Below are 12,267 nucleotides of genomic sequence, written 5' to 3' on the forward strand. Positions count from 1 at the left end.
AATTGGAAAATAGTCCATCATTAAGAGATGTCATCACACTAAAAACGTGTAATTATCAACGAATTGTGGAGTATACACCGTCATCACCTCACACAATTATCGGTAACTTTTGCTCAAGGAAGTTCGTGCAATTTGTTAACAACACAAAAGCGAAATTATCGATAAATAAACAAAACACTTGTTCGCTGCGCAATACGAATGGAGGCAGGGAGGTAGGGTCAGCTGCAAATTGCCAAATTCTGTGTTGATCCATGGCGACTGATCCGCAGAAAGATTATCAAACCGAAGAAGGCATCATTAATGACATTGATGTAGAAGCGGTTTGTAAAAATGTCTTGGAGCCGGGAGCATGCTCGGAGAAAATGCTCGTCACTACAGATTCATTCGAGGAGTTTGAGCAAGAAATGGACTCGAGTTTCGATGAAAGGCAGATGAAGGAAAGCACCACAAGTACAATCAGCGAAATACAGGAAGAACTGCACGATGGAAACAACAGTTCTGATCCCGAGGATGGGAAGCTTATGGCAAACGAAGTGGCCGTATGTATACTGATCATTGTCAGTGAATGATTGAACTTGTCATTTGTTTGTAATTGGTCCTAATATCTGTTGGAACGGACAGGAGGAGCTTGCGTCTAGACTTAGCGAAACGAGTCTTACCTCAGTTGAAGGAGAAGTCAAAGCTGACGAGGATAAGAATGGAATATCAGAAGAGGACGAAAAGGAGGATGCTTTGGCTACCCCTGTAGGCTCTTTGTCCGGCACCGAAGAGACCGAATGTTGGCAGAATGCAGCGTGGAAAAGACGAAGAAAGCACATATTCATATTGAGTGCTGCTGGTAAACCAGTATATTCGAGGCAAGTGTCAAAAACGATTCCATTTCAGGGTGTTCATTCCTAAGTGGATGAAATACGGCTAATTTTACTCATTCGATGATGAGGCATTTTTGTTTTTTTAATACTCTAATGTAGGTAATAAAAATGATATATTTGGCATGTAAGAATTTTTAGCAACAATGCAAGTAAGGAATAAGATAGTGATAGTATTAGTTGTGTTTTATTCATCATTGATTGCTCACGATTGTACTTTTTGACTTTGACTGATGGTTGGTTTTTAAGGTATGGAAATGAAGACAAGCAAGTTACCCTATTTGGAGTAATGCAGGCATTAGTGTCATTTGTGGCTGATGGGAATGATTCAATCCGTTCAATCCATGCGGGTCCTGTCAAATTTGTTTTTTTGACCAAGGGACCTGTTATTCTTGTTGCTGTATCCAGAACTGTGGAAAGTGTAGCTCAAGTAGCAATGCAACTGACGTAAGTTATTGGTTCATCCTTTGATGTAATTATTTGTTGTTAATTTGTCTTAATATTCCCTGTTGTAAGTGATCGGTCAAAAACTAGTGCTACAATAGCATTTCAAAGAGGGGAATGGCATGAATTATGATTAATATTATAGATAAATATTTTGAAGGGATTTGCATTTTATGTTGCTTAATCTTTTAACTTGCAGATATGCTCACAATCAAATCGTGAGTGTATTAACTTCATCCCAGTTGGCGAGAGTATTTGAACAGAGGAGGAATTATGACCTCCGTCGCCTGTTATCTGGTGCAGAGAGGTTACTTGATCGCTTACTTTCCTCTATAGAAACTCAACCTGCATTTCTATTATGTGCAATCCGTTGTTTGCCTTTGGCAGCCAGTGCTCGAGAAGTTATTGGATCAACCATTCAATCTGCTTGCTCGAAAATTAAGGTTGGTTGTTAGAATTATGCTTCATATTATTTTATGCAGCCTTAATCTTACTTAAGGGAAAGAATAATAATGTATTTCATGGAAATTTGTAGATCAGACTTGTCATCCTGATGGAAAAAAAGTTTCTTATCAGGAGCTTTATTTTGCAATCATCAATTTTTAAGCATTTGAGCAGGTCAGCAGCATAAAATATTTAGGAGTTACATTTGATAAATACTTGAAATGGTATCACCATATAAATGATTTAGTAAGAGTCTTACGATATTATGTATCGAAGATGTATTTTATTCGACGTAAGTGTCCTTGCCATTTTCAAGTAATATTGTACAACGCTTTGGTTGGCACTAAGTTAAGTTACGGTTTGATATGTTGGGGTGGTGCCCACAAAACGGCATTGAACCCTGCAGTGGTACTTCAAAAAAAAGTTAATTAGAATAATTGCCAACAAAAATCGTTTTGAGCCTTCCCAAGTAGCAAAATCTTATGTAAAAATTATTTTAAAATATATTGCGAGAACATTTTAAAATGATTTTAACATAATTTTGAAAACATATTAGCTTTCTCTGTTTCAACGTTACAAATCTTTTTTTCACCATTTCAAAATGATTTTAACATAAGTTTAAAATATGTCCTACTCTTGTATGAGCTATGAAATATAGATTTTAAAATATGTTGTAACTAATTCAGCCTCTTTTAAAAATGATTAATTGCTATGTTAATATGATATAAGTAAACACATGTTTGAAATTTCGAACTGTGCCAGGAACAGTCAAACAAAAATTTCCCACCTAAGAATTATCCTAGCGTCAACAGACATGACTGTTTTGAAGGAATTGGTATATGCATCGTGAAAATTACAGAATCTCCTTATCTGCGTGCTTTCACAAAAATCCCACCATTACCATAAACACCTTGACATATTGGATATCAGATGTCAGAGTTTGGATTTGAAACGAATTTAAACCGAAGAATTATATACTCGGGCCTTATCCCTTTTTAGTATGCAATAAAGCACATATTGAGTGTTTTCAGGTGTTCCTTGATTGCATTCTCGGATCGTTCACTGTCCATTTTTTGATGATATGCCTTCATATTGGGTTATTTTTCCCAGAAATTCATTATTTTAAATTTCTAGAAATATTATGGAAAACTGCTAAAAAATACAGTTTTGTGGATTTCAAGATGGCGAAATTCAAACTCACTTTTGAAAAAAGGGATTCATTTTTGCTAGACAAAGTCTCCAAAATCATCTGTATTACTTGTTTTATGTAAAGCTACTTGTCAGTTACCACAATCACCTCCAAGGAATGAGAATGTTTATACTGGTTTATTTTATCACACTGGTATGACTAAGATTATGTGTACCAATGAAAATTTATATGAGCGTTTTAAAATGATTTCAAAATAATGACCTAATTATTTCAAAATTATGTTAAAATGATTTAACCATTATGTTAAAATAATTAGAAAATAATTATCAAATTATTTCAAAGTTATTTTAAAATGTGTGTAAAATAATTTTGAAATTGTTTTAAAATAATGTTCACATAATTATTTTTCTGTGAAAATAAAAAAGGAACATTTTTGGCAAAAATAAGCCATTACTTCCTGCATATCCAAGAATATACTATCAACAAAATTAGATCAAATGGTACAAGACTTAAAAAGAGCAATGCCTAATACATTATTTTAAAATTATTTTAAAATCTTGAAAAAGTCATGAATTTAGCCATCTTATGATATTTTGATTTTAAAATCATTTGAAATAATTTTAAAATCATTTTTCAATATTCTTTTGCTACTTGGGTTCTTACCCCCTATTTGTTAGTCTTAAGTTATTGCCATTAAGGTACATGTTTGTTTATAAAACTTTAAAGTTATTTTTTTTGCGAAGTGGTAGTTTTCCAGCAATTTCTGGAACCGAGCATTGTTATAACTTACGTAGGAATGTAAATTTTCTAGTTCCTAAGCCTAATCTTTCTTTATTTAAAAGATCATTTCTTTATTTGGGGCCGAAGATTTTTAATAAATTACCTTGTTTGATCAAAGAGTTAAAGAGCATAAATAAGTTTTGTAAAAAGGCCAAAGATTGCAATCTTTGGCCTTTGTCGTTGTTGTCCCATGGTGATATGGATGATCTTTTTGATGTTTGTAAATAATATAAATATTATTATATATTATTTTTATATTTTTGTGAAAGGAGGAAAAAAAGAAATTAATTTTGTTCTGTCCACATATTATACTTTATTCTTGCTTATTGTAAGTTATTGTATCACATATATGTTTCATAGTGATAATGTTTCAAAAAATTATGTATACTTCTTTTTGTTTCTGGTCTGCCGTTAAATTAAATTTTTAAGATGGTAGCTCCCATGCTGGTTTTTTAACCATTGGAGCTACCTAAAGCTCCATTTGTGTTGTCCTGTTAAAAAAAGTTGTACATTCATCTTGGAGTATTAAATTCAATTCAATTCATTTTTTTGGTGTTAGAGTTTGTTCAAAGGGTACAGTACGAAATTTTACTGGCCAAATTGAAAAAGTCCATAATTTTAGCAAAAATTATCAAACCTGGACTCTATGATTCATCATTATTCTCACTTGCTGATACGTATTGTGTGGACATTCATATCTAGGCATTTCCACCTTCAGGTTCTTCAAATCTTCTGTACTTGCAATAGGATCTTACATTTTATGTTCCTACCTTGAAATTTCTCACACTTGACTGATGTTATCCCTACTATATTGACCACCTAATGATCTGAATGGGATGCTGTTTTTTCCTGGGAATTCTTTATCATAGATTTTTCTACCATATTTTAAAATAAAGTTTAAAAAGTGGAGCTGCTGCATTTCCTAGGGATAGTGATGTAGTGCTTCTTGCCTTTTACATCACAGTACTGTAGCCGTTAAAATAAATTCAGCTTAATAAGTAAAAATTGATACGGAAAGTAAATAGTCGTCGGGACCGAAAAATTGCTACATTGTAATTTTAAGTTGCGCAATTTCAAGAATTTTTATGGAATCCCACCAAACAATTACTTATGTTTGTCTGCTTTTATTTATCTTTACAAAATTAATAAACATTTTGGGATGTTGTCTGTGAGATTATTATTAAATTAATGCTTTTACAGTAGATTTTAAGTCATAAAATATTGCAAAATAATATTACATTTTATTAAGTTATCTATGATCTGCAGTTCATCAGAATTCTCACACAATTTTTTAATGTAAACAAAGCATACATTTTCCCATTGTGTATCATAAATGAAATTTTAGAATCCATGGTCAAGTACAAAAAATATACTGATACAAAAGAGGTTCACTATTGTTCAAAATAAGATAGTACCCTAATGAAAATCTTTAAGTCGAGAGTTGAAGCCGAGGCGGCATGTAGCCAGGCCCCATCCCTGAGCCATGAATGCTTGTGTGCCAGCTGCTGAAGACCCTATAAAAGAAGGGACCCAGATGGGGTGTCTAGGTTTTTGCCGCTTAGGAATTCTTTTCAAGTGAAGGGGTTGCCATATTTTAAATTCGGAAGCATAAAAAATATTGCAAATTTTGTCCAGTAGGTAATTGGGCATCTCTTTCGCCAATAGGGCAATGGACTACTTTTGCTTCATATCAGTGCACTCTGGAACACCTGCATAATTGTGCTCCATGTGATCATATAAAAAAGGCATTGATGTGGCTACTGAAGGAATGAGAATTCAATGTACTCAATCTTATTCTGCTACTTTCATCCTCGGCCTGCAACCAGTAATTCTGACTAATTTCCATATTGGTGGAATTGAAAATACATGTACTTTAATAATATATTTTCAAAAGTTCTGAAATTAGTATTGCAAATAAAATGTTTAAAGTATTTTGTATTTGCAACTAAAACACATTAGAGAAGTACGTTTTAATTTAAAAAGAAATTCGAGATCAAAAGACAAAATTTAAACCAGTTTTCATCACTCTGTGCGCTTATTATTACGTTCGTTTTATTTTTATATTACGTTTAATTTAATATTAAGAGCTTTCATATAAAAATAAAGAGAATATTTTAATACAGTAATTGTTGTATTTTGTTTTTAATCTCATATATGAGAAGACCTGTCAGACCCTTGTGCCCCCCCCCCCACCCCCAGAAAATAATCCTGGATCCGCACTTCAGAATATGTATAATTAAAAATATATAGTCACATATTAATACTTCATAAATTAGGATGCTATGCATAATGTGCACATAATAATAAATTATTGGTATGAAATGGAGTGCTTGTGCTTATAAATATCAATGAGTATCAGTTGAGCTTTAATTTTTATAATTGTTTTTCAGAATTTGGTGTTTGCCATATTAGTAGCAGATGACCAACTAATTTCTTTGGTACGAATGAAGAAATATTACATTCATCCAGCAGATCTCCATTTGATTTTCAACCTAGTCAGTTCATCAGAGTCCTTCAAAGCTGCTGAGAGCTGGACTCCGATATGCCTTCCTAAATTTGATTCCAGGTAATATTTGGTTTGATATAAAAAATAAGTACTTAATAGGTTTTCATCAGACCCATTTCTTTATCATATAATATGTTGAAACATGTAAGTGATGAATATTGGTAATGCTGCTGAAGCCTGTTATAAAAGGTACTGCCTGTAGCAAGGGTATTGCTGTAGAAGTGATTTTTTTGTGTTGGTTGGTTCATGAGGGAAAGCATGGGGAAATCGTCTGCCTATAATGAGTCTCGTGTTTGTGATACTACTATTTTGAGACTATATTGTTACAGACACATTATTCTGACTATAACCTTGTGCCAAACCAATTACAGAATGGTTGTTACCCCATTTCATGATTCACTAATTTAAGGTATCATTGTAGTTGGTGAATGAAACCTAATCATCTCCTCTACTACCTAGTGACACAATCGTTCACTAAAAGTCTTATTTCCTTACCTGGATACTATTGCAAAGCTAGATAGAGATGAATACTGTATTGCACCTAAATATTCACCTCATTGTTGGACTGTTGCTCAAAGAATTTTTTGAAGTTTCTGCAGTGATTATCCATGACAAAGGGCATTCTTTCACAAACTTCCATGACTTATGTGTGAGGACCTTTGCTACCACCTCAATACGGGGCTTATCAGCTGAATCATGGACTCTGTGATCTTGCAGCTGCTCAGATGGTGCTGGAGTGCCCGAGTGTAGTGCCAGATGGTCTAGCACGTCCGTTAGTGTCTTCTTCCCATGCTGTATTATTTTTTTCGTATTTTGCTAATTGCCCTAGAGATATCCATTCCTGCAGAATGGGATCTCACTCAGTGATGCCGTGAAACTTGGATGGTATGGTTGTCTCTTTCGCATTCCTTTGTATGATTGATCATGCTTTAAAGGAAAGACTTACACATTTATTCTCTTATATTATTTCTCCCATTACTACCAACACAAGTGAAATAGGCATTAATGATATCAGAAATACGTTGTGTTTGGGGTCATTCTTCTTTGAATTTTGCATAATTTGCTAGCTTTGCAACTCCACCAAGATATAACATTAAGAGTGACCAGTAGGTATTAGATTGTTTACTCCATGCATGACTTATCATTCACAGCCCAGATTTCAATGCTCAGTATTTTGCTAGATTTGTTGTGATGATAGTTCTTTTGTGGATAAGTATTCAGGAAAACATCTGCAGCACTTGTTATAATGGACTTCTAGTGTGTTACAAGTCTTTTAACTGTTTTGCTAAATGATGGGATTTCATTTGTAGTATATGCTTCGTAATGTTTTGGCCCATTAGGTCCTAATATTGGCATGATATGCTGAAACCGTAGCTGGTGGGAGAATAAAAGTTAAAAATTACCAATTTCTCAATTTTAGTGTGGGCATTGTATATTTAATGAATGGTCCTCTCCTTTCCAGTGGTTATCTCCATGGTCATGTCTCTTACCTAGCAGATGACTGCCAGGCCTGCTTATTACTGTTGACAGTGGATCGGGATGTATTTTTTACTCTATCTGAAGCTAAGCAGCGGATTGTTGAGGTAAAATACTGGTGTAGTATTTTGCCTAGATACTTTTTGCATATTAAAAATTAGAGAAGGGTTGAATACATATCATTTTTCTCAAATTTAAATATTGAATAGGAATATTTAATTATTTTCCGAATACCTGTTTGTATATAGAATACTGAATTACTGAATAATGAATATGAATTTCCCACAAATTTCAAATATAAATGACTGTTAAAATTTAAAAATTGCTGAAAACTTTGCAAGTCATACTACTTCAAAATACAGCTTCTAAATCCTGACACAACAGTCACCCACGATTACATGAAACTTGTGCTCACGGAGTACAGCAATTCTTTTGTTTGTTTATTATATGCATATTGCAGGTTATATTATTAGTAATGCTATACTGCATTTATGGAAAAACTTAAACTAATTAAAAAAATTACAACTACTTACCTTGTGATTTTTAGATCTATTGAATAAGTGAAAAGTTTTTCTAAAATCAATTGATACCACCCAGTAAATTTTTGTTTATCTCTCTTGTGATAAAATATCTGTCAATCCGCATTGTAGCGGCTGAGACGTTGTGATGCCCTGGTGTCCATCAATCAAGCCTTGGCTGAGGGCGGTTTCAGTGCCAGTGCAGCCAATGCTCCAGGAGTTCGACATTTCCTGTATAAGTGTCGCTCATCAGCTCAATTTGCTTGTCCCCGTGTTGAGAGCCCTTATGTGATGCGCTCACATAGGACTCAGAATCCAAGGAGCGGTGAAGGGAGGGGGAGTGGATATTATGACGCTAGTGATGATATGGAGTCAAATGACAACAGCTCATCTGGTAAGAATTTACACATTCATTTTAATCTCAGAAGTATAAGGTTATGCATAAGGTGGGTTGAATGTTTTTAAACGCTTAAATTCTGCAGCTTGTGCATAACATTAAGGAAGAATATTTTATTTTGGATCTAATTGGAGTCTGTAATTACAGTTTTTTATGCTTTGCTTTCACTCGTTTTTGGTTTGTAAAACTATTCTTTTTGTTTTTTTTTTAAGTACATGTGTAACCTCAACAATGGCTAGTTCTTTTTGTGCATACAGTGGATGTAGATGTATTAGTTATATTTCTAACGACTTTTTAAAAATATTTTGCTGTCTCTACCCCTGCCACTCAAATTACTACAGATCTTAACTTCCACTTATGCATTTATGTTCCTAGAAATTCTCCATCTAGTGCATATGTAATCAATCCATCACTTTCCATACACCTAGCATCACAAGTGTTATGATCTATTTGACTTTGATATTTAGATAACTCCTTCTGCTGACTAGAGCTTTTTCCTTTAAATTTTAATCATGGTTTTCATGCTTTGTCAACATCATTTTTGTTTAATTTGTGTGAATCCCTGTATTCAAGTCATATACATACTCAATGTACCAGGCTGGAGGTGCTCTGTTAGTACAGCTTTGGTCTGACGGGCTCATATTTTCAAGCATGTACAAAAGAAAAAATTTTAATCTTTTTTTTAACCATTTTAAACCATTTTTCAGTGTTTATTTAAGCCTCGCTCAATTCATTGCCCTGCAGGTTTTTTCACTCAGACTAGCAGTTCTAGCAGTTTTGGTTCAAATACCAAACTGGGTGGCAGTATTTCTGGATCCATGGCATCTGGACTCAGCGGACATGATGATGATGATACAGTAGGAGGCTATGGTAGCTGTTGTGAAGAAGATGATGAAGAAGATGGAGAAAGAAGACTAATGGGACTTTATCAGCAACTATATCATCGATTGCACTCAGTTGCAAGACCTCAAAAGGTTTACTTTAAACAAGCTGACTCTGAAGCCATCTTGGGATGGGTAAGTCATTTATTATTTAGGTGTCCATTTCAGAATCTCAATTAGTCCATGATAACAGAAAATGCACATACCACGAAAAAGCTTGACTTACACCTTGTGTTAGAAGGATGAATCTTTTTCAATTGAATATGGTCATATAATGGTAACAAATCTCATTCACAAGCCATTTTAGGATTTCAAGTAAAATATTTTACTCACAGCATTATTAGTTAAGTAAGCAAAACAAGGTTTGCATTTAGATGCCTAAATTATTTTATTTACTTATATTTTGGCTTTTATCTTCCCACTGGAAAGACTACCATAGAGAGATAACAGTCTTTTATCATCTTAAACTAGGTAAATGTTTTTGTGGCTGTACCAAACATACTTTTCTCTCCCAACACCACATCTCTGCAAAGTTGGAATCCCTGTACTCTTATTAGTTCAGGCTTAAGGTTGTGTAAGTTAGTGGCGTGTATAATTGAAATAACTTGGTTTTGGTCCACAAAAATGTAAATACCCAGTAAATGGCGCTAGGTGTTGAAACTGGGGTGAGTGATTGTATCCTATTTTTGTGGACTCTAAACAAGTTATTTTACTTACCACTATCCTCTATCTGCCAATCTGCTTGTACCTTTCATATTATTCACGAAACACCAGTTAAAATTATAAATATTTGTGAGGAATAGTGCAAAGGTAGTCCTTTTGGTATTTATGGGTGGGTTTTCATATTCATTATTTTCTCGGTTCATATATCATTGGGACTCAAAATTTGTTATTTGTTGTTAATGGAAATGACTTTTTAAACAGGATAGCTTTAAATATTTCGGGTACTCTGTCATTTAATTCATAATGTTTATAATTAATTCTCATTTCTACTTCTAAAGCTCTGATCTCTGTTTCAGGTCAACTCAAAATATGAGCTCTACGTCATTTTTGAGCCATTGATCACAAAGACAAATGCCATATCTGCAGTTGATAAAATTCTTAACTGGATTAAGGAAGAGGAGCAAAAACTTTTTATACTTAATGCACCCACCTTTTAAACGTGCATTGAATCTTTAGTAGCAGTCATTCAAGGGTCAATACTTCAGTACACAAAGGGAGTGATTTCCCATGGTTGCTTTCATAAAATTTTTCTTAATTGTTTTGGGCCTTAAATTTTTTGTTTTCATATCTATAATTTGAGCATGAAAACTATTGTCCTGGATTACAGTACGCCTGAAATATAATTTCAAGTGGAATGTTAAAGCAACATTCATTTCTCTTTTTTATTTTAAATAGAGCTGAGCTATAAATCATGCAATTATACCAGTATCAAGATAATGTCTAATTTTTCGATATATCTTGAGTAATTGGTAGTAGTCCTATATTTTTCCTAGGTGCCTACCTGACTCATCATTATGAGCAATTTTCCTGTTGCTGCTGGAATTTTGCAATAGTATTTCTCTAATATGTACCATTCCATTGTTATACAGGTTCAAGTATGTATACATATTGTTATGTAATTAAAGAAAATTTTTACCTCATGTACAATAATTGTAAAAATGTTAACGGAGTGAGTGAAGATGGGAGAGAAAGATAAAATGTAGTATAAAGGCTTTGCAAACCTTAACTGGTGTGCATAATATCTTTGCAGCGGAAATTAGTGTACATGGCTGTTTCATCTGTGTGCAGGTTATTATGATGAGGTCCAATTCATTCGGCTAATGAAGAGTACCTACCAAATATTTGCTGTGCAATTCAATATCTCTTGTATGATAAAATGTACATAATAGTAATGCAGGGGAAGTTGGCTACTATGTAGCTGATGCTGTGGGAATTTATTTTGTTGATCCAACCATTTTGTGATTTTTTAAAAATCTTATTTGTTTAAATTACATGTGGTGTATTTTAATCTGAACTATACTGAATGACATTCTTATAATCATGCTAATCACTGAAGTTGATATGTAAATATGTTTATTAAGCCATCAATACGATGAAAGAGTATTAAGCCTATAAACAAAGATTGTATAATTGGCTGGTACCACCTCCTAGTGTCTAATCTAATGAGCAGTCATTTTAAATTATTCGGTTGTACTTAACTCATTTGCTTTAACTGTTGTACTAAAATTAATTGCTGGGTAAAAACAGTTATGCATCACAAATCAATTCAAAGTTGATCTTTGTTATATTTTTCTTTTCCGTTTTGATAGTGAAACAATCACAGTGAGATTGAATAACTCACTGTGGGATTCAGCTGCTCTATGCCTTGGTTAAGTCTAACACTATTTTGAAAGCTTGAATAAAACTTTCTCTGCCTATTATGAAGCAGCCTCTCAGAATTTTTGGTACCAAGAAGTCCTCGTAAATATAACTGTGAAGCTTAATGTTATGTAATATTTTTGGTTAAAATAAACACTTTGTTGCACTTACGTTGATTATTTTAATAGCATTGTCATGTAAATCATCCTATATTTACATGTATCCTCTGAAGTCTGCCCTTTCAATTGAATTAACAAGCAGTGTTATTTATAATGAAAAAATAGGTATTACAATTATTTTTGCATGGCTTAAGCCATAGAATACTAGTGTAACAGGCATTGGCTAACACTAAGTAAGGGTTGGTTCAGCTTTTCTTTCATCTTTTTCTTCAGAAAAATTTGTATCTCCTATAAAGGTCATTTTCCATGTTGAAATGTTTTC

The 12,267-nt window shown here is 33.5% G+C and overlaps 1 protein-coding gene across 1 annotated transcript; it reads left to right on the forward strand.

Annotated features, from left to right (window-relative positions):
- Positions 1 to 48: 48 nt before the first annotated feature.
- LOC124157879 (vacuolar fusion protein MON1 homolog A) lies at positions 49 to 11,996 on the forward strand. The gene is made up of 9 exons (XM_046532945.1): positions 49 to 539; positions 622 to 857; positions 1,119 to 1,316; positions 1,513 to 1,756; positions 6,078 to 6,253; positions 7,656 to 7,776; positions 8,320 to 8,581; positions 9,329 to 9,600; positions 10,485 to 11,996. Exons 1-9 carry the CDS (start codon positions 252 to 254, stop codon positions 10,623 to 10,625), a joined length of 1,938 nt encoding a protein of 645 aa, XP_046388901.1. The 5' UTR covers positions 49 to 251; the 3' UTR covers positions 10,626 to 11,996.
- The last annotated feature ends 271 nt before the right edge of the window (positions 11,997 to 12,267 follow it).

Source organism: Ischnura elegans, chromosome 4 (genome assembly GCF_921293095.1).
Source record: "Ischnura elegans chromosome 4, ioIscEleg1.1, whole genome shotgun sequence".
Classification (NCBI taxonomy): Eukaryota; Metazoa; Arthropoda; class Insecta; order Odonata; family Coenagrionidae; genus Ischnura; species Ischnura elegans.